Below are 22779 nucleotides of genomic sequence, written 5' to 3' on the forward strand. Positions count from 1 at the left end.
TCCAGGCCTCCCTGTGCATTAAACTCCTATTTGCACTACAGTTGTTTCTCTCAGCCCTTCTTCTCCTCTCTGTCTCCCTTTCCTTCCATAGCTTCTTCTTTGTGTCTTCAATCTGCACTCCATTGTCTTCCTCTTACTTAACTCCAGTCAGCCCTGCTCATACTTCTCACTGTCAAACAGGAAAAATGCTTCTGTGGGAAGTTCTTGGTGCACCTGTGCATAAAGGCAAGGCCTGGCAGGTGTGGAAGTTGCCAGCACCGTGGGGCAGCTGCCCACATGCTCCTCTGCTCCAACGCCTTGTCTGTGGTGTTCTGTGGCCAAGGAATAGGAACAGCAGAGCACAAGCCTGTGCTTACTCTGGTAAGGTGTTCAGTGGATCCCTAAGTCCTCCATGCAGAGTGGTGGCTGGGGCAGGATCCACCTGCCTTCCAGCCCTTGATCCACATACAGTTTATCTTCAGCAAACATATGATAAAAATTACAGGTCACATTAGCAAGCTGAGCAGATAACAGAAATTTCCCACAGGTTACAGTGTTCTGCACATCAGTGACTCAGATGAAGGGTAGAGAGTGTCCTTATCAAATTGCCTGATTACACCAAGTTAGGAGGAGTTTCTGATACCTGAGAAGGCTGTGCAGCCCTTCAGATGGGCCTTGACAGGTTGGAGGGATGGGCAGAGAGGAACATGCTCAAATTCAGCAAAGGCAAATGCAGGGTTCTGCACCTGGGGAGGAATTGCTCCATGCAGCAGCACAGGGAAGCACTGACCATCTGGTATTGAATATTAGTCCCGATGTTTCCGGGAGTGTCCTGCCTGGCTTCTTCTGGCCCTTGCTGCTGGACCAAAGGTGGCAGCTGTGGCGTTTTTCACCCCAGAGATACCTTTGGCCGGCTGGATGCTCCAGCTGGGCGCTCAGAAAAAATCCAGGCAAAGTAGGAACTCAGTTTGCCTTTGGTGGACAAGGTTCAAGCGACAGTGAAAAGAAGCGGGTTCTATCGTAGAGTCTAAATCCAGAGTTTTATTTCAGCATGGTAGACCTCTGAATGTGGTAACAGCTCACTGATGGACCCCAGCCGCATGGTCTGGTGTCCTTTGAAGCCCCAGGGACAGGGGGAGGGGAGAGACAGGTGAGGCCAACCAGGTGTGAGGAGGGGAAGGCTCAAGGGATACAGACACTTGGACAGGCCAATGACCCAAACCTGATGGGAATCTACCAGCCACACGACGCCTTGCTGGAATGTTAAGATTGATGGACAGCTCTTAGGCAGGAGGGCAAAAGGGGGAGGGGGAAAGGTTGGCACACCTGAGGGGGTTGGGATAGGTGAAACAGGAAATCTCACTGCAACAATCTGGGAAGCAGCTCTTCAGAGAAGGACCTGGAGGTCCTGATGGATAAGAAGCTCCCCATGAGGCAGCAACTTGTCCTGGTGTCCAGCAAGCCAGTGGTGTCCTGGCATGCATTAGGAAGAGCATTGCCAGCAGGGGGAGGGAATTGAGGCTCCACTCAGCCCTGGCGAGGCACATCTGCAGTGATGTCTCCTGTTCTGGGCTCTTTTATTGGAATATGATCCCAATATTGCCCGGTGGAACGTGCCTGGGCTCCTCTGGCCCTTGCTGCTTGTCCAGAGGCGGCAGCTGTGGTGTTTCACCTCAGAGACACCTTTGGCTGGCTGTATGTTGCAGCTGGGCACTTGGAACAAGTCCAGGCAAGCAGGAATTCTATTTTTACCTCTAATGGAAAGGCTTTAGGCGAGGTGAAGAGGAAGAGGAAACGGATTGAGCCGGAAGGTTCATCCAGAGTTTTATTCCATGGTCACAGATCTCCGAATCTTGGTAACAGCTCCAACAGAATCCTGACCGCAAGGTCCTGTGTCTTTGTAAGCCCGGGGACAGGGGGAGGGGAAGGGGTAGGTGAGCCACCAACCAGGTGGGAGGGGGGGAGTCTCAGGGGACAATGACACCTAGACTGGCCAATGACCCCAGGGCTGAGAAGCATCTTTGGAACTTCACCAACCAGACGACGCCCTTGCTGGAATGTTAAGATTGACGGACAGCACTTAGCAAGAGGCAAGTGGGAGGGGAGGGGAGAAGTTGGCACAGCTGAGGGACTGGGAAAGGTGAACCAGGATATTGCTTCACACCGCAACACTCTTTGGTGCAAAAGAGACATGGAGCTCCTGGAGAATGTGCAGGACAGGAGATGAAAGGTGATTACTAGAGTTGAGCACCTCTGTAGAGAACGGGGTTGAGGAGAAAGGCTGAGGAAGCTGGGTATGTTCTGCTTTAAGAAGAAACAACTAAGTGGCCACCTCATCAATGTCTACAAGGAACAGAAGGCAGGGTTCCTAGAGGTGGATCCATGTTCTTCACTGTGATGACAAGCACTCGGAAAAGAGGCAGAAATGATGCACAGCAAGTTCCACCTGAATCTGTGCTAAGAGCTTTGCAGTGTTGAAGACCATGCAAAGGATGAGACATCTTCACTGTGATGACAAGCACTAGGACAAGAGGCAGAAAATGATGCACAGCAAGTTCCACATGAATCTGTGCTAAGAGCTTTGCAGTGTTGAAGACCATGCAAAGGAGGAGACTGTAGAAATAAATTGTGGAGCCTCTGTCTCTGGAGATATTCCAGAACCATGTGGAGACAGTCAAGCGCCATGTCCTTAGGGATGACTCTGCTCGAGCAGGGAGGATGGAGCAGTGACCCCCTGAGGTCCCTACTTGGCTGGCCCATCCCATGATTCTGTCCTGCATAACACACACCCGTGCACAGCACAGGCCTGCTCAGGGCACTCCAGGTGGTTCCCACCCTGCAGATTCCCATGCTAATGTCCAAGCTTCCCAGCACCTAAACACAGGGCCCCACACAGCAGCCATGCCTCTTCAACATCACTGACTCCTCAAATCCTGTGTCTTCTGCAAGGCTCCCCATGCACGGCCCTGCCCTCTGCTCACCCCAGGCAACTGGAGACCCTTTGCATGGACACATCAGGCACAGCCTCCTCTCTGCTGCAGTGCTGCTCATGGTGCTGGCAGGATTTGGGGTTCCAACAAAGCAGCCCCATCTCTTTGCTTTTTTCTACAACTACTGTAGAGGGATCTGGGGTCTTCCCAGAATCTTCTCTAGGCAGCTTGGGGAAATGAATGCAATGGGACACACTCAGACCTGCAGCAGAGGCCTTGGGAGGGGCTGCAGGCATTGCTGCTCTCCTCTGCTGGCAGCACACAGGGGAACATCTTCAGTGCAAAGCCCTTCAGAGCCCTGGGCAGTCGGATCACTTGATGGCCTGTGTGGGCCAGCCTCACCCTGCAGTGCACCCAGCCCAGCACGGATGTGCAGAGTCTGTGCCAGAGCTCTGTGCCCAAACTCAGGGCACAAAAACTGGAAGTGTCTCTTCCTGCCTGCAGGGATTTCCCACTGCCTTGGGCAGGTGAGCAAGGCTGGGTGCAGGGAAGAGGACAGGACATGGTTTTCTCCAGCTGTGTCCATTTGTGTCCTGGTGCTCTTTTGCACAGTTCTACGATCAAGAGGCAAGGATTATATCTGTTCTTCTCTGGCACGGAGAAGGTCAGGGTGTATCCACACATCCTGTGGGGCACACCCTTCTCCGCAGAAATCTTTCCAAAGTATAGAGTCTCCCAATGGAAAATCCCAGTGCAGAAGCACAGGACGCATTTTTTCTCCTTGAGATCCCCCTTTTTGAGTTGGAGCCTGGCAGCAAAAGAACTATTCTGTGCCAGGCTCCATGAGACACCAGCTCTGCAGGTCAGCAGCTTCTCCCATACCTGACAACACATCAGGCCTGACTGGGAGAAGCAGAGATTCCACATGGCAGCTTGCAGGGCTGGGACTCTGTGAGTGTGAGGGAGGCTAGGGAGGAGACAAACAGCGGGACACAGACACAAACATGCATTCCTGAGATCTCCTTGTCTTCCCATCAATTTCTGCCACTTTGTGCATCCCTGTGCACACACTCAGGCTGCCACACAGCCCCATCCTGCTCCGTGGTAGCTCTGAACTATGGCACCTACTGAAGTGCCACCTACTCTTGCACAGCCACGCTCCCACACAGCAGGAAGCCAGAGGAGCAGAGTACAAGCAGCTCATGACTGCCTGCAGGTGTCATTCCCCACCGTTCCTGGGCAGCCAAGAGCCTTGGTGACATTTCAGCCTCCCGCTCCCTGCCCTGCCCACCCTCAGAGAGACGTATCTCTTCCTCTCCACCCCTCCTCTTTCTACACCTCTGTGTCTGTGCTGGCACCAGGGGCAGGTGCCGGGAAGGAGGGGGCCTTTCTCCATGCATTTCCACCGCTTCCTTGTGGCCATGCTGCTCCCTGTGGGTAAGTGGGCATTCCTCCCTCCTGAGCAGCTGCACTGGAGCTGCTGCTGCATCCTCAGCTCTGCTCCCAGTTGCTGGCACTGCCCCTTCCCAAGGATTCCAGGGTGGGAGTGGGCAATGAACCAGGTGAACATTTTCACCACCTATTTAATCACAAAACGCTGCAAAGCTGTAAATTTGTTTTTTCCTGCCCCATTTTAATACCTCTCATGAGTGTACCAAAGTCATTATTTCTCCAAACAGATTTACTGCTGCATTTGGTTTGTTTGAGGATTTTGGATCCCATGTGCCTTTTTCAGAGAAGCTGGGCACTGTCCCATAGCTTTCTGATGTCCTGGTGGAATTCCATCCCATGGCATACTTCAAGGATGTGTATTTTTGTCTTCTTCAATGCATTTCACTTCCCACCTTCCATCTCCTGTCTCTCCAGGCTGGGCCCTTCAGCAATCACCAGATTCAGTTGTCCGGGTGGGAGACACCGTCACTCTGGAATGTTCTGCATCAGGGCAAACATTTGTAAACATGTACTGGTACAAGTTACCCATGGAGATGGATGCCAGAATGCAGCTGGTTGTATATTCAGTGGAAGGCGGCAAAGCAGATTTTGAGAAGGAATTCCAAAATCGCTTCCAGAGTAATGGGACTAGGAACAACCATTTATCTGTGAAGATCCAGCATGCCCTGCTCAATGACACAGGCACATATTTCTGTGCTGAAAGAGATCCACAGTGACTCAAAGGCTGGTGCAGCACAGCACAAAGCTTTCCAGGCAAACAGGGATCTGCCTCCAGCACACACTGAGCCCTGTGTTTGACAGAGCCCTTATTTTCTGACTTGTCCCCCAGGTCTTCAGCAAAGACGGTGCATGTCTGTTGGCCATCTGTCTGTCTTTAGCATGGTCTATATCTGCTTTTCTGTTCTTTCCCATCTCTGAATCACCTTCTGACTCTGGTTTCTTCTCATCCTCACTGCCTCCACTCCTTTCTTTGCCATTCTCAGACTGCTTTGTTGCCTTCTTGTGAAGGCCGCGATGACCTGGTATCGGAGTCCAGCACTGCGATCTCCTCCTTGGGATCCTTCGTGGCCAATAACCGACGCTGACACCAATGTGGTGGACGGTTAAAGGCGTTTATTGAGGGGTCTCGAGGGTATTTATGGACTAAGGGGCTTCTCTACGTCAGACAGGGGTTTGGCTATACTTTCTAGGGTTAGTATGGAGTGGAAAGTTACTGGCATGCATAGGTTAGGGGGGCTACACGTTTGGCTACATTCCAAGGGTGATCCTTATCTATGGGGAGAGGGGTAGAAGGATTCCTGTAATTTTCCATCACAGCCCGAAATCTTCCGAACGCCTGTCCCTATGCCTACCACACTGCTTGTCACTTTCCTCCTTCTACGTCTCCCTGTCCTATCCTTTTTGTCCTGTTACACCTATTCTTTTCCTATTCCCTATTCAATTCCCCATCCATCTCTGCTTTAAATCTGTCTGGTATGTCAACCTATGGTTTGAGAACCAGGATGTGGAATAGTTCATACAGGCCTTTCTTTCTCCACAATCTGGAAATAGATGGCCCTCTGATTGTTGGCCCTACTGGTCTGAAGGGGAATGGGCACACAGCTGTGCAGCTGGGACCCCATGTTACACCACTACCCTGTGGCCTGAGCACTGCATTGTTTATGATGCAATCCAATCCTCACTGTATCCCGGTACTGTAGGCAAAGAGTCCCAGGCAGCGGCAGATACTCATGGCTACCAACACTCCCTGAGCCTTTCTTCCTGCCCTCCTGCTTCTTCCTTTTAGTGTTCATTCTTTAATTCATTTTTGCCTTTTTATCTTCCTTCCTTCTCTCCTGCTTTTTTTGCTGCCTTTCTCCCTTTCTGGCTCGCCTTCCTGCTTCCCTCCCAGCCCTAAGTCCTGTCTTCCTGCAGCTTTTCTGCCTTCCTTCCTCACTTCCCTCCTTCCTCTCTCCTGACCTTTTCATCTTGGGATTTGGGACACCACAGCCTGGTTCTGGGACTCTGCAAGCACAAAACATGACATCCCAATCAGCCTCCTGGCAAGGACCAACTCTTTAACATGGCAGATCCAAATACTCTGCTGCAATGACCTGCCTTCTGTTGCTATCCTGGCCCTCAACACCCTCATCCCTCTTCCATTGCTCAGGCGGTGATATAAGCAGGCCCAAAGAAAGGATGACATGCTGCAGCTGCTAGTGTTCCAAGAGAAAGGGGGACAGGCTATGTTTGAGGATGAATTTCAGAATCATTTCAAGAACTGTTGAAATATTGGCTATTACTTTTCCTGTTCAAAAAGAACAAAAATTATGTTCTCCTTCAGAAACAAGAGCATGTAACTGACTGAAAGAATCTTGATGATGAGTCTGCAAGGAGTTCCAAGACCCTGTCAATTGACAGGCACTACAAATAATAAGTATTTTCTCCTGACTGATGTTCACTGCCACTGTGCTCCATTTAAGAGCCTTTGGAAGTTTCCAGAAGAAGAGTGCACAAAGTAGGGGTGCCTGAAAGTCTTTATTAATTTCTCATAATTTTTGCTTGTCCAGACCCAAAAGAACAGAAATGATGATAAGAAAATACAGGTCGCACCAAACAAGCGTCTCAGTTGGAGGCCATGGTGGACTGGATCCAGGAGACGTAGTTGCAAACCTTGGTGTAAACTCCGGGATAGCCCCGCTGGGCACATCCATAACCCCAGGAGACAATGCCCTGGAGCTGTCCGTTGCAGACCACGGGACCGCCGGAATCTCCCTGTGCACACAAAGGGTATGGATATTCAGCAAATGGCATCAGCCTGAGCAATGAGCCAGAGATCCCTGAGATCACTGATCCCAGAGGAAGCCCTGCCGGGCGTACTCTGCACAAAAGTTCTACCAAGGCTGCTCCTGATTCACACTCTCCGCCTGATGCTACCATGCCTGACTTGAGCTCCAAGTGCACCACAGCTAAGGATGAGTCAGCTGCCTGCTTTTGCCGGATGTAGTATTGGCAAACCTTCAGGATATGTGTGCCTGAAGCCTCTGCTGTCATTCAGAAACTCAGATTTACCAGTGCAGTGAGTATAGCTGACTCTGTAATGTGAAGGCCTCTTCAGTTGGGAAAAGGTGGGAGAGAAATGCCTGGGAGAGGAGAGGCAGATGAGTTACCTGGCAGGAGTCTTTTCCTCCCTCCACGTATCCGACACACATCATGTTCTTGGTAATTTGCCCAGGGTAGGCATCAGAGCACTGCTCGGCGGTGAGGACCGGAGCCTTCAGGCACTGCAGCTGGTCCGGGTAGTTAGCTGCAAAGAAATAGGGAGAGATGGTTGCTGGCATTGCTGAGTCCTTTTCAGAGCTCGGGGAAGATCTTAGCAGAAAAGCAAATGCTGGACACCCTGTTCTAGCAGCCATCCTGCTTCCTGTCCACAGTAAGCACAGCATGGGTCCCTTCTGTAGAGATGGAACAAATTCTACCCATGGGCCCACCATTCTACACTGCAGCCACCTTAACTTTTCTGGTACCTGGAAGTTCATCAGTTGGCAAGGGAGGGGCCGCTCTTGTGATACATACACTGGAGGAAACCTGAGCCTCAGGAAAACCATCCTCTCCTCTGGTGCAGGTCCAATGGAATAGGCACCACTGGCCATGCACATCTCTGACCATCGGCGTGAGAGAACAGAGATCTCTGGTAGGAATTCAAGTTGCACAGTCCCAGACTTCACCCTTACTCTCAGAGAATTGACAACTCTGTTGACATTAACTGTGCAGTCCCTACATTGACGCATCACTCCAAAAAGCTGTCCCACAGCACATCCCTGTGTTTTAGCCTGTCCTGTTGGGGGTTAATGGCCAGGACCTAGAAACTGTCCTGGGCCCCCCGAGGGTCTGTAGGCTCCCCCAGAGTACTCACTGCCACTGCTGAGAGTGTTGCCCCAGCCGGAGATCAGGCAGGTGGTGCCGGCGGCCACGCAGCTGGTAGGCAGAGGAATGGTTTGGACAGCGTTGCTGAGAGTGGCTGGGGTGGCCAGCTTGATGAGCATGATGTCATTGTCCAGGGTGTAGGAGCTGAAGCCAGAGTGGCGGATGACTTTAGCAGAGTTGATAAACTGCTGTGTGGATTCGGTGAGCTCCAGGTTGTGTTTCCCGAGCTGCACTTGGATGCGACTGGAAAACAGAAGGCACAGCGTGTCCTTTACTGCTGGGGGCAGGTTGAGAGAAACCTCCCTGGCACTGAGTGCACTCGCTCCAACACCACTGCCACAGAAGCCTTCTGGGGCAGGGGATCTTTCTTGTCCTGCAGGGAGCCCTGGGAATCCACACTGAGATCTTAACCCACTCCATGCATGGGTGGTGAATTTCTGCGGGTCTGTAAATACATGGCAGCAGTTGAATACAGAGCAGCACTAGATACAAATATTTTGGGACAAGGCAAATGGCTCCAGCCAGACCTCGATCCTCTTCCTGTTCTCCAGGGAGAATGCTTTAGCAAGATTCATGCAATTGATAAGAAATCAAAGCCTAGACCTCTCTGCTTGATTATCCCACTATTATTTCAGAAAATGCTCTGCATTCACAGGAACGTTTGCAGAAGTGGAAAACCCCTCAGGATGCCTCGGCCTGGCTTCCTGAATGATCCACCCATCCCTTGGCTGTCTCCGGTGAGAATGGAGGCACTTACGTATTTCTATCTCATAGCTCAGAATTCCTGCTAGAAGGGAGCTGGAAGACAGAAGTAGGATATAGAAGGATGTAATTTTTCCACTCACGATTTGTAGCAGTGAGCAGCCGACAGGACCCACTGGCTGCTGATGAGGGAACCTCCACAGAAGTGATATCCAGAATTCAGGGACACCTGATAGGGCACAGAGTTCTTTGCGCAGGTGTAGCCTCCCACAATCTTGTCATCATCGTCTTCAGCAAAGGTGGGGAAGGCAACTGCGGGACAAGAAGTGCCATGTGTCAACAGCTGACCTAAGGTAATGTGGCCTATAATCTGCCCTGTGGCTGCCTGTCTGAAGCCCCTCACTTGTAGGCTCCCCTTCTATGGACACTCAGGGCAGCGCTGCTGGGCAGGTCTAAGGCACATGCATTTGCTGCACCTCAAAGAAGGGGATCAGACTTACACGGGTGCCTCACGTATCTGCAACTAAAGCCCTGCTGGCTACTCCCTGAGAACATAGGGACACTGAAATATTCTTGTTGGATCAGATCACGGGTGTGTCTTTCCCTGAATCCCATCTACTGAAACAGTCAAGGGTTGACTGAGGGAAAAAGTAAAAACTACTGTGCAGTGATATCTTCTTGGAGCACCGACCAAGGGTCCAAAATTTTGCAGTTGCTTTAGGACTTCCTGGTCCAGAGCTATTCCCTGTGCACTCCTTAGTCCCGAAGGAGGAGGCAGCCTTTTTCTGAAGCTGTGGCCACATCTCCATAGCTGGGTCGGGAGCCCCTATGAAGGCGTTCATTCCCCACCTTGTGGCACAAGGCATTATGAGCAGACAGAAGATGGAAGCTGCAGGGCTCTGACTTGTGCAAGTCAAAACTGGACTTGGCTTTCCCACAACAGGCTACCTTGCAGTTTTGATTTAGAAAATCAGCTTCCTATTAAATGGCAGAAATAGAAATAAAAGATATACTCACCAGCCACCCCAATAAAGGCGAGAAGCAGCAGGCACTTCATGGTCTCGATTCGACCTCAAACCCAGACTGGCTGACTGGATGTGGGAGCTGCTAGAAATACGTTTTTGGTGATGGTCTTATCTCTAGTCCAAGGTTTTCTCCAGACAAAAAGTACACAGTGGAAAATTTGAAGATCCAAATGTGGGCATTAACAGGCATTGGTAGAATGTACAAATGTCATACACGTTAATCATAAACCTCTGCTAAGATAGAGAGCTATTCTAATTATTCTGTAAGGTAGCCTTCAATCTAAAAATACCTTTTGGCTTTGGAAGACGTGTACTTGTTTGTCTGTCTCATTCTTATACACAGCACCTGTACAACAGGAATAACAACTCTCAAACCTCTTTCAGATTCCTCTGTGCTGATGGTATCTTTCTTAAAAATGCATGCTTTTACCCGAAGTTGCATATTTTAGATAGTAGACACAAAGATACATTGCATTTATTTGGGAAACAAAAGCAAAAAATTCCAGCAAACCCAGTGGCTAACTTTGTTCAGTTTATTTTAGCAAATTCCTTTTCTTGAATAATGTGTGTTTTTACCATATGCAATACAGTGATTTCCTAAATCAAATTCCTCCATTGTAATTTCAAAAGGGAGGATAGAAAAACGATCCTGTGCACCCACTGTTTCCCAAGTCAAATAGTTCAAATATGGGAATGCTCAGCATCTCCCTTTTCTAATTTCTCTCCCCTAAACGGTATTAAAATGTCTGCCTAAGTACCAAACCATGCTTTTATTCATCTTTGGAATGTTCTACAGACTCATTTTTGCTACACAAGAATTTCAATACAATGCTGATGTTTATGAGTGTAATGTAGATGTACAATATTGCTGCAAACAAAAATAATGAGATCTTAAATCTGCAGGAGTGGGGATTTCTGTCATGATGCAAAGTTTACTAAAGCTTAATGTTTTGCTGAATAATCATGTTCATTCTCCAAGCAGCTGCCAACTTCATCATGTTAGCTCCTGAAAGATACAGGATTCCCTCCAGAGATATTAAAGAGAAGCCGTATGTTTGGAAATGCTGGAATAGCTTGAAACACTAAATCAGAATACTCTTCCTCTACATTTTTTGATTGAATTTTTGTACACCCTGGAGGACTGATACACACAGTGTCACTGTCCAGAGGGAAATTTTCCTTCATGTTGAAGTAAAAGTCCAAGGCCAGGGCCTTCTCTAAGGTGGTGCATGAATTGTGTTGGCCTTTAAACTGGTATTACTGCACACCTTTCTTACAAGCATGCTGTATCCTGTGAAAGAAAGAAGGATTAGAAGCTTCCTGTGGGAAAGGAAAATGTTCTAAGGACTAAGAGGGTCTAAAACTACCAAAGCTATCCAATCTCATCATAACTAAGTGGAGCAAGAAAAATTTCCAGTTTACTCTAGGGTTTCATTTGATCTGTGGATTTCTGTTTTCTTTGTCCAGAATGTGTCATTAGCATAGAAGCAGACCCGTGTTTTAGAACAATATTTTTCCTGATCTGTAGCTTTCATATCCTGTAAGGTAACACTTAGGCTACAACTGCTTCCCTTTCCTTCCTTTCTTGGGGTTTTTCATTCGGTTTAATATCCACACAAATTTTACGTGAATTACCAAGTAAGCATTTGAATCAGGAAGCTTGCCCATACCTGCCTTTATCTTAGTACTTTTTATTGTTTTCCTCTGTTACTTATTTATTTATTATTTCCTCTGTTACTTATTTAATCCTATCTCATCTTTCACATATAAATTATTCTTTGCAGCATGAAGAAGTCCATCGTATAGGGCTGGCTGATAATCCCCCATAAGAACATTGCCATGGCTAACAGAGCCCCGGCTAGCTAGCTCGTATAATTCTGGCACCATGCCAGGAGTGGGGAACTGCCTCAGGATAGGGATTTACCAGAGGCAGAACCTTTAGATCCACTTGCTCTATGGTGCCAGACACAAGCCATGACAGGGACTGGGCAGAAGAGAAAGGAGGAGGTTCTCTGTCTTGAGGTTGTACAAGGAAAAGTTTATTGCAAGTAAGGAGACCAGAAACAAAGAGCCTGGGGCACTCCCGTGCAAGCGATTTTATACAGATACAGCTCAGGGGGTGGATACAAACAGCTAACCATTAGGGAATCCTCAGGGGAGGAGTGAGGGCATTACATCAAGTGTCTGGGGCCAATTGGGGTAGGAGGGTGGGTCACATGGACCAATGGGGCTTCCAGGAGTAGCGGAATTCGAAAAGGTGTTGCAGTCGGGGATTAGCCTCACGTTATAGTGGCAGAGAAGGTTCAGGAACAAAAGGGGCTGGAATGCCTTGACAGGCAGGGAAAGAGCTGGAACAATAGGTGGGGCATGGTATGAGGGACAGCTTTGAGGGAGGGTAAAACCCAGGGGTCAACCAACTCAGGGAGAGCATGGGGGTACAACAGAACAAACCACTTAACAAAGAATCAGTAAAATAAATTCGAACTGCAACAAAACATGATCTCTCTGGTTCCATAAACTACTTGCTTAAATCAGCAAGAGGAGACTCCTGACCTGTTCCTAGGCTACTGCTAAAGCTCACAGCCAAAGGTCTGGATCATAGCTCCTGTGGCTCTTGTGTTTCTAAGTCTTTGATGGCAGGTATCTAGTGAACATACCTCACCCAAGCCCCTCTCATTCTCCTAACAGCCTCTCTGACACTCCTTCTAGAGGCTCCCATAAGGCCCAGAACTCCATGGTGTTCTGCTCACGGGGCAAACTGATGTCAAAGGAAGGCAAATGGCGTTTCTGACGCATGATTCAGAGGTCATCCAGCAAGCAGTCTCAGAGCAACCTTTCAGGTCTTTCCATGAGAACTGTGGAGGGTGAACAGACCCCTTTGAATTACAGCTGAAATTAGAACACCTTCTGATGACCCTCCTTTCTTTCTTTCTTTAGGACAAGAAATCCCTGTCTGAAACACAAATAACTCCTTCTGCTCAGTGGTGCTGAACATCTCACAGACCCATTTAAAGGTTTTTTTATAGTATCCTTCAAAGAATACACTCAAGGGTGTACATCCATTGCTGCAAACAACTTTCTCATTTCATGTAGTAATGCTGCAGTAGAAAGCTGGTGGCTCCTGGGGGCACAGGAAGGGGGAGGGATGGGGACTGAAGAACAGCTGTGTTAGATATTGTCAATGGACAAGCAATGGCAGCTGTTTTTCTGGAACTCCATGTTCCTAGTTCAAGTATTTTGGTCAGCTGTGTCATCACAGGACTCAGATAAAGCAAATATATTTGTCTAGGCTGATGCAAGATCCTGGGAAAGAGAAACCTGTTGAGACTATGGGCTGACAGAGGTAAAGGTTCCCATGAGCATAAAACATGAAGTTTCTGAGCTTAGTCGTTTTACATCCCAGTCGTGGCTTTGGTCCCTGTATGAGCCATTCACTTATGAACTGGAATTGATCCTTGTGGGTCCCTCCCACCTCAGAATATTCTGTGATTCTGTGATCTCACAGAGCTTTGTGGTGGAGGAGCAATTGCTCCTCTCTTCCTATGTATCTTCTGCCAGTGAAGTGCTCCTGGACAGGCACCCCTAGGACTTGGAACATCAACTCCTCAGTTGCTGGGGATCAGGAGAGTGTTTGGTGAAGGGCTGTGCATCTTCTAGACTCTGCCTCTGAAATCTATATTCAGTGACAGGCTGCTGGCTTATGATGTTCCTGTGCAGAAGTCTTCAAAGTGGGGTGCAAGATGATGCACTGAAGTGTGAGGTGGAAACATTAGAACGTTAATGTTACACATATCTAATTATCACCTACTAAGTGTACATGTACTGGGTGTATGTGTTTAAAAATACTTCCCTGATAGGGGTGTATATTGAAGAATTTTTGGAGAACACTGTTCTAGTAGTGTCAAATGGGGCTTCTTACATTTTGCTATAACATCCAGTGCCCGACAGTGTCCAATTCTGCAGAGCCTTCATGTCCTCTCTGATTTCTTCACTATCTTGCAACCATTCTGTTTTTCTGAAATTTTGGGGGGGTGAAGAAGGAGTGTTATAACTTCTTTCAGAGTGCCTGGGGTCAGGAACTGGGAAGGAATTCTGGATGACTGTGGCCAGAGGCACTAAGGGAATAAAAAAGTAAGAAAATAGCACGGTACTAGGAAGAAGGGTAGGAAAATCCTAAGAACAGGGGTCCCACATTGAGCCAGAAGTGGATGTAAAGCCTCAGCCTTTGAGGTTGGAAACAGACTGTGTCCCAGTAATCTTCAGCAAATGGCTGGACCAGGAAGGAAGCACCTTGAAAGGACATAGCAGAGGGGGACATCAGATTTGAAAGTATTTATTTGTGGCATTCACATTCCCTGAAAAATTCCTTCACCCAGGATTTTTCTCCTGGGAAGCTGAGAGGCGTCAGAGAAAAGGAAAACAATTCTTACCTCATTTGCTTCTCCTGTGTTGTGCTCATGTGTGGAATGTGTTTGGAGATTGTTTACCCAAAGGTGATTGCCTGATTGGATTCAGGTGTGAGTTGTTTTGACTCATGGGCCAGTTGGGGCCAAGCTGTGTTGGGACTCTGGAAAGAATCATGAGTTTTCATTATTATCTTTTTAGCACTGTGTAAGTATCTTTTCTGTATTCTTTAGTATAGTGTAGTATTAATTAATTAATAAATTAATTAATTAATATTAATATAATATAGTATAATAAAGCAATAAATTAGCCTTCTGAGAACATGAAGTCAGATGCATCATTCCTGCCTTCGTCGGGGCTCCCTGCAAATACAATATTTATTTAATCCCTCTCATCCAGCCCATGATCTGCAAGAGAGCAAAAGAGCTGAAGAACCTTTCCTAGAGGGTCTATGTACCCCAAGCCTATACAAACTGGGCAATTTTAACATCTCTAAACCTAGAATCTGACTCTTTGCTATAAAAATATGGGATGGAGAGTTTGGGAAACAAAAAAGAAGACAAGGAAGGACTGGGAAAAGTGTAAAGGTGGTGATGTGAAAAGTCAGATGGTCTGAAAAACTTGGGAAGAAGTTTAGAGGTGGCAGCCAGCAAGGCTGGCACGGTGAAATAGAATGGATGAGGAAAAGGAACTTTCACCAGATAAGCAGCCAAGCTGCTTCCATTAGAAATAGAATTTGACTGGACTGTTTGGGGGTGAGAGCTGTAAAGAAAGGAGCAACATGGGTCTTACTGGGCAAGGGATGACAAGGAGGAGGAGGAAGGATTCCTCTAAGAATTGTCTGCAAAGAATTGGCCCTGGAGGACCTTCCTGTACTAGTGTAGACTACTGAAAGGGACTGGCCTGAGATGCCTTAAATCCCCTAAAACTACAGAGCCATCTGATGCTCACCTTCACCACTGTCTTGGATGCAATTCTAGCCCAGACCTTAGGCACTAAGCCTACATGTAGGTCGGATAATGGGTTTCCAGTGCCTTCCTTGCTTTGCAACAGGCATTTTTCTCTAACATTTGGGAGATGGAAGACCACCTTTGCCTGATGCTCTTGTTTCATGACATTAGTTTCCAAATCCAGCACAAACCTCTGCTAAGCCAGTACTTACTGTTCCCAGTGTATGTTAAACACTCTTCAGTAGGAATCTTTTCCTTATTGCCTTGGTTCTCTTCCCTGTGGGCAGCATACCTCAGCCCTTTCTTCATTGTCATAACTCTTCTATGGTCTCTTTTACCCTTAGGGAGGAGATCTCATGGTTTTTCCCCAAGGCTCACTGTTAGGCTGGGCTGACAGAAGGGAAGCTACCACAGCTCCAGGCCCCCTGGCCCAGCTGTCAGTAAGAATGAGAATGTCTCCCCAGTATTTATACCAATAAATACCAAGCATACATACATCTATACACAGGTGAACACATGGATCAACACAGATGCACCCACAGCACTGATGGCCTCATCTTTTGTCCCTTTCTGGCTGGGGTTCACAGTGGGAAATCAGGGTTCTAGACAAGTAGTGTGGGAAAGTTCAGTAGTGGGAAATATATGTATACACATGTACAGTGTGCAAGCTTTTCACATGTTTCTGTGCTGAGATACTGAGTCCAGTGGCTGTCACTGGATCCCAGTCACATGTGCCAGCCCTTGGACCTCTGAGTCCCTTAGAGCTGCAGTCCAGTTGCCATTATGTCCACACACGCACCTCTCACACAGCTTCCTCTCCAAAAAATGCCTGTGACTCCCCTGCTTCCTCTTGTTGCCACCTCTCACTGTTCTTGCCATTAGAGACACACACCTGGAGCCCAGGTCACCTCACTTACTTGCCAGGTAGTCTGGTTTCATGTTCACTACTGATCACACACTTGCAAACCCTCCCTCTGCCCAGCTGCCAGCATGGGGAGCACATGGCCCCTCTAGCCTGTGGCCCTTCTCCAGTGTCTGCTGCTTAAGTTCACCTAGTCTGCTCTCTCCAGCTGCTGGTGCCTGTGGTCTGACTCCAGTTCCTAGCCCGTAGATGTCCAGGCACAAAACACATGCACATAGAATAGACAGTTCCTCCCTCAGGTAAATACTTAGAAATAGAACTCAGTAAGACAGGACTTAGTAAAACTGAGCTAAGCAAGTACAAAGCATAGCCAGACAGGCATACTCACTAGCATCCTGTTTACCTGTGAATGGCCCATTTTATAACTGTATTCCTCCACTTTTCTGCATCCATTCTTCCCTTGGTACAGTAGTTCAGGATCTTACTTGGGAAGATTGACCATACCTGCCTTTATCTTGGTCCTTTTTTGTTTTCCCTTGTTTCATCTTTAATCTTAGAAGAAAACAGACTGAAAGAATTAGACATTTTGAACTGAAAAATGAAAGGTCTGTCAATTTAGCTACTCTTCAAAAGGCAGTAACATATTAAGCAATTCCCGAGAGACACACTAGAGGTCCTGAGTTACATCTTCCAGTTGCTTCCTTCCTTTGGAGAGTCTGCAATCATCTTTTGTTTCCTGAGACAGAAAAGCTCATCTGAATAGAAATCTTCATCCTGGAATGAGTAATAAACTCTAACATAAGTGATTAAAGAAGAAGGTGTAGCCCAACTGCATTGAAATGTTTTTTTTTTTCCTTGTCTCAGAGTTCTTACACAGAACAATCTTAGAATTACTTCCCACAGCCTCCACAATCTGTTTAATTTCCCATCAAGTCTCTGAAACAGTTTCTCCCTCCAGGAGTTAAGGTCTGATTGCTACTGGGATAAAAGGCTTTTAACAGGTTTGGCATGACAGACAATAATCAAACTAAAAATCCTGTACTGTCTTCATGCAAAAGGCATGCATTTTGGGACATTGATCAAAGCAGCAGTGTCCTATGGAACTGTCTCAGCAGGCTCCATGGAAGTGTCTAAAAGTGTCCCATCCTAGCAGTAAGGTAAAAGGGCAAAATGTCTATAAAATAAAATGAAGAACAAGTAAAATCAAAATAAACCTTCCATAAAAAGAAGAAAAGCTTGTGAGGAGTAAAAGCTAAAAATATGTATCAAAGAATAATCAGTACTGAAACATAAAAGGATATGGAATTATATTAAATTTGTTCAAATTCATTTGCTAACTGATGTATTGACTTTGAAAACAGCATAAAAATTTAAAGAAAAATGTAAAAGTTATGGAATGTAATTAAAAAACCAAAAAGGTCTGTATCATCTGCAATTCCTTGACAAGTCACTGAAACTGTAATATCTCCAGCACAGGGTTCAACCTCACGGCAGCACAGGTATGGAATAATTTCTCCTGAGAAAACCCAAGAACTGGCCAAACCCCTATTTCTTAGATGCAAAGTGTTCATAACACTAGAAATCATACAAAACTTTTATACATCATATAAAATGCATTTTCATTCCTGATTGGGAAGAAGCTTTAACTACTCAGGCAATTTCTGTTAACTCCCTTAAAAAGAAAGATTTAAAAAGTGACACAGGGAACATTCACTACCAAATTTTTGAGATTTCCACTGCTCTGAATCCTGGAGGATTCAGGAACTAGGCCTCAGGCTCTAAGAAAGTACAATATTTCCAGGCTCATAGAAAGAACATGCCTTTTAGATAAATGTCTGGAGGCCTAGAGAAGATATAAATCTCTCTAGAGTATGAGGCAATATGGGAGAGGGGATAACAACAAAATATGAAGAAAAAGAGAACACTGCAGAAGTATCCCAGAGTTTTTTGAAGGTGCAATATCAGGATAACTGAAGGTCATTAGAATTAATTATGTGTATTTCATTAAAAGTGCTAGGGAGAAAAGAAGCAGTTGCAATAATAATTTTGAATCTTATATTCAGAAAAGAATGGAGAGTGGCATAAGTTCTATATATAGAGTTGTATGGAATAGAACAGAATATAATACATATGTAGAATAGGCTAACTAGGATGTATCTGGCAGGCTAGGAACAAACAGAGTGTTCATGAGGTTTATGCTTAACTACTGGTTTTGTTTTGAGAAAAAACGGCTGGTGGAGATGTCTTGATTTCTGTAAAAGTGAATTAGAGCTCCCAGGAAGATTAACCAGCAGGGAATATGAATGCCTGTCTGGAAAACTGAAGAAACTAAGATATGATTAAATACAATTTCTGTGCCTTTGCTATCTTGATCTATCATCTTTGCTTCTGACTAACAAGATCCGAGTTGTGAAATACTGTGCTCCAGATATTGAGAACAACTTCTCAGAATGAAACAGTACAGGTGTGCTTCTGCTGGAAATCCTTCTGCAAAGATGGCCCAAGTTATAGCCGCTGATATAAATGGGTCAAAAAATCCCACATGAACCCAGTGATCCTAGGTTCCTGTCTGGCCTCCAACACCCAGACCCTCTCAATCATGGAACGACAGCTCAGGATTCAGCCAGCAATACACTGGTCTGCGAGAAATTCCACATTTGTGTCAGCAGCTCAGAACACTGACTTGTGGACAAGCTAAAGCAGACCTTGGAGGCACATGAGATTTAGCTTTGCTTTTACTGGCTCACCAAAGAAAGCATCCCAGCTGGACAGTCCCTTCTCTCTTCCCTGCCCAGACCTGACAGACAAATCAGGGCAAGGGGAGGGGCATGGGTCTCTCTTAACTCTTGTCTAACAGTGAGCAGGAGCACACTGTCCTGGGAGAGCTGGAGGGTCATGCTGGCTGTTGTGCTTGCTCTTTTACCTGGTGAGAGACAACAGATCCATCTGCAGCAGGGCTCTCATCCAGGCCATGCAGGGCTACTGCAAGGTAGAGGACCCCTTTGGCCATCATCTGTACTCCTACTCCTCACTCTCTCTTGTTATCTCTTATTAATGCAGGTGTTGGGGTTACACTCTCCATTGCTCAGTGGCCTGAAAAAATCATTCTGAGACCTGGAGGCTCTTTGACCATCTCCTGCTACCAGAGTTACAGTAACCTTGCCTATATGTTCTGGTACCAGCAGCCTCCAAGAAATGGTTTGAAGTTAATAGTCAGTAGTACTTCTTGGAGGTATAACTCTTATGAGGATGGTTACTCTGAGGCCAAGTTTGAAGTAACCAGACAGAATACTGATTACTCTCTGATGACAATCAAGAATGTGACAGCCCAGGATGCAGCCACGTATTTTTGTGCTGCGAGCGGTCACACGGTGTAGCAACGGGGTTGAACACCAAGATAAAATCCCCAGCTTCTCTGAGTGAGAGATGGAGTCTTTGAAAAATGTGAGACAGTCAGTAGAGGCACAGAGGAAGAGCAGAAAGAAGACTTCATAGAGGTTGGGGCAATAGACCCAGGATATTTTGAATGGGGGAGAGATAGAGCAGTGCAGCAACCTCTGTCTTTGAAGGCAAAGACAGAAATACAAACCCATAGATCAGCATAGCGAACTGAGGCACGGCTGGTATGGTTAGATAAGGCCACAGATATTTCTGATGGTTAGTACTCCAGGGGCACAGTCATGTCCCAGGGCACTAGTTCCCCACAGATACTCCCACAGCACCAGTAAAATAATACAGAGCTGCCGGAGAATTCAAAGTTCTTCCCCATAGTCCTGATCTACACAGAACTGAGGTGCCCAATGAGAAACTGATTGGTGTGTGAGAAGAGCTCAGCCCCTGATTATGGACTTAGGAGGATGGGGCCAGTAACAGTGGAGGAAAACATACCCAGGGGACCAGGCATACCTGCTCATCGTGGAAGGAACAGTCCCTTGGCATCTTTACAAGCAACAGTGTACACTGCAGCATTTTATTCACCTGCTTCACACACTACTTAATTGCAGGATCCCTTTCTTCCCTGCCACAGGAATGCATACAGTTCTGAGCTGGACCCAGGCATCCCTTCACGGCAAAACTTCATTGGCAGAGAAAAGAAACCACAAAGAGCTGCTGTTACTTGTGAGAAACAGCTGAAGGCAGAAATTTCCTCCCATTGTGCCTCTGTCTCCATTGCTTGCAGAGCTGAACTTTTGATGAACTAATTGCTCTTCTGTGACAGACCTGGAAAGCTGAGGGTAGGGTATTATTAGGGTTCCCTCACCTGCCATTGCCTGTCCATGCTCCTGCTTTTATTGCACAACCTAGGACTTACCTTTTCTCCAAAGGAAGGCAAACAGCCATAAAAGAGCAAAAGGTGTTTTTAAGAAAGTGTGGCTATACCCTGTGTATTTTGGATTCTGTTTTTATGCTGCGACCCTGACAGTCTGCATACCTACCACTGAGCAGGAACCAGTTGATTGTTTCATGTGTTCATGTGGAGGGCATGGCATAGGAAGCACTTGGCTATCACAGGTAGCAAATGTGCTGCTCCATGATGTGGCAAAGCTGGATATGGATATGCTGAAGTGACACGCACTGTGTGATCACAGCAAGAAAAGGAGTGGGAGGCTGTAAGAATAGCTGGTAAGAGCAAGGAGCAGGAATCAGCTGGGAGCAGGTCCTGTAAAAGATCCTCACGCTCCACGTCACCAGCACTGCTGGAAGACTCCTGCAGTGCCAAGGACAAGATGGATCACTCAGTTTCATGGCAGCATCCAAGTCTCCTGATAAACCACACTACATAAACCTACCTGTGCTCTGAAAGAAAGTAAACAGTTCTGGGCTAGGGAAATCCAGATGTGTGACACCCTTGGAGCCAATATTCTCCTGACTTCAAGAACTTCTCAGCAGCAAATGTAACACACCACTCCTTGCTCTCAAGGAGTGCTCCTCTGCTCCTCAGAACACCCTCAGGTCCATGATCTCCTCCCTGTTCATGTCAGGCTACAGACAAACAGCAGGGGAGCACTGGGAAAGTGTTGTTTCTCACATAGCAGAGACATACTGAGATCCTTTTTTCTTCAGCCTCTGATCTTTTTGAAGAGATCATCTTTGTAAAACATGGTCATGCTGATGCTGTTTGGAATTATTGAATTATTACTGCTGATCCAAATTCCCTGGGAAAGTTTCAGGAAAACTAGTTCATGGTGGAATTATTAAGAAATATAAACACTTTGGTGGAGGCCTTGGGGTGATTTTTTGGTTTGGGTTGGGTTTTTGTTGGGTTTTTTTTTGTTGTTTGTTTTGTTTTGTTTTGTTTGCTTGGGTTTTTTTGTTTGTTTGTTTTTTGTTTGTTTGTTTTTTGTTTTTTTAAAATTCTGTTTTAGGAAGTTACCCATTCCTGAAAAGCATGTTACAGCACTAGCTCAGACCTTTTTCATAAGCACTGAAAACCACATTTTCAGCTCTGGTAATACAACAGAGGAAGGATCCTTTTTACTTCTCACCTCCACAGTACTTTGAGTTTTGAGTGGCAAAGGCAATTTTCAGGCCTTGTGATAACAAACTTATCAGTCACCTTCAACCTACAGCAGTTTAATGAAATGGCTCTTGAGTGCTCACAGCTGTGCAATTTCCAAGTGGCAATAGCAAACCACAGAGATCTCTAGGTTCATTGCCATTGTGAATTCTGTGATTACAGTTCCCTCTTCCAGCACTAGGAGACATTTTTCTCCCATGCAGTACTTCTTTGGCCAGAATGAATTGCATCTGCACAAAAAGCCACTATTCTAAGTTTCTCATGAAACAGCTACTCTCCTTGTCTCATGGCTTGTCCTCAAATTTGTTCAGATCATTAACCAGATTCCTTCTTCAACTGTCTTATCTTTTCAGTGCACAGATAGGCCCTTAAAAAGAAAAATGGAGAAAAAGAGAAAAAAGAGAGAAGGGTAGAACCCCAGAAGTATCCCAATTGTTTGCAAGATGCAATATCAGGATAACTGAAGGTCATTAGAATTAATTATGTGTATTTCATTAAAAGTGCTAGGGAGAAAAGAAGCAGTTGCAATAATAATTTTGAATCTTATATTCAGAAAAGAATGGAGAGTGGCATAAGTTCTATATATAGAGTTGTATGGAATAGAACAGAATATAATACATATGTAGAATAGGCTAACTAGGATGTATCTGGCAGGCTAGGAACAAACAGAGTGTTCATGAGGTTTATGCTTAACTACTGGTTTTGTTTTGAGAAAAAACGGCTGGTGGAGATGTCTTGATTTCTGTAAAAGTGAATTAGAGCTCCCAGGAAGATTAACCAGCAGGGAATATGCATGCCTGTCTGGAAAACTGAAGAAACTAAGATATGATTAAATACAATTTCTGTGCCTTTGCTATCTTGATCTATCATCTTTGCTTCTGACTAACAAGATCCGAGTTGTGAATTACTGTGCTCCAGATATTGAGAACAACTCCTCAGAATGAAACAGTACAGGTGTGCTTCTGCTGGAAATCCTTCTGCAAAGATGGCCCAAGTTATAGCCGCTGATATAAATGGGTCAAAAAATCCCACATGAACCCAGTGATCCAAG

General features: G+C 46.3%; 1 protein-coding gene and 1 gene segment (V, D, J or C); one reads left to right on the forward strand and one right to left on the reverse strand.

Annotated features, from left to right (window-relative positions):
• Positions 1-22779, forward strand: part of LOC118685374 (T-cell receptor beta-2 chain C region-like) — a 34384-nt gene that overhangs the window by 943 nt on the left and 10662 nt on the right. The window contains 1 exon segment of the C gene segment in view: positions 5370-5383. Within this exon segment, the coding sequence occupies positions 5370-5383 (14 nt within the window).
• LOC118689722 (trypsin I-P1) lies at positions 6920-10782 on the reverse strand. Its single transcript, XM_036388149.1, has 5 exons — positions 9987-10782; positions 9113-9281; positions 8257-8510; positions 7511-7647; positions 6920-7115 (listed from the first exon to the last, which is right to left on the reverse strand). The coding sequence occupies exons 1-5, from the start codon at positions 10024-10026 to the stop codon at positions 6966-6968; spliced, it is 750 nt and encodes a 249-aa protein (XP_036244042.1). The 5' UTR covers positions 10027-10782; the 3' UTR covers positions 6920-6965.

The sequence above is a fragment of the Molothrus ater genome, chromosome 2, assembly GCF_012460135.2.
Source record: "Molothrus ater isolate BHLD 08-10-18 breed brown headed cowbird chromosome 2, BPBGC_Mater_1.1, whole genome shotgun sequence".
Classification (NCBI taxonomy): Eukaryota; Metazoa; Chordata; class Aves; order Passeriformes; family Icteridae; genus Molothrus; species Molothrus ater.

Excerpts from the sequence above, each read along its gene's own strand:
- LOC118689722 (XM_036388149.1), bottom strand. The coding sequence starts at position 10,026 with ATGAAGTGCCTGCTGCTTCTCGCCTTTATTGGGGTGGCTG. Across the intron at positions 7,648-8,256 it reads CAACACTCTCAGCAGTGGCA|CTAACTACCCGGACCAGCTG; the intron begins GTGAGTACTCTG and ends ATTTCTTTGCAG. Across the intron at positions 7,116-7,510 it reads GAGGAAAAGACTCCTGCCAG|GGAGATTCCGGCGGTCCCGT; the intron begins GTAACTCATCTG and ends TTGTGTGCACAG.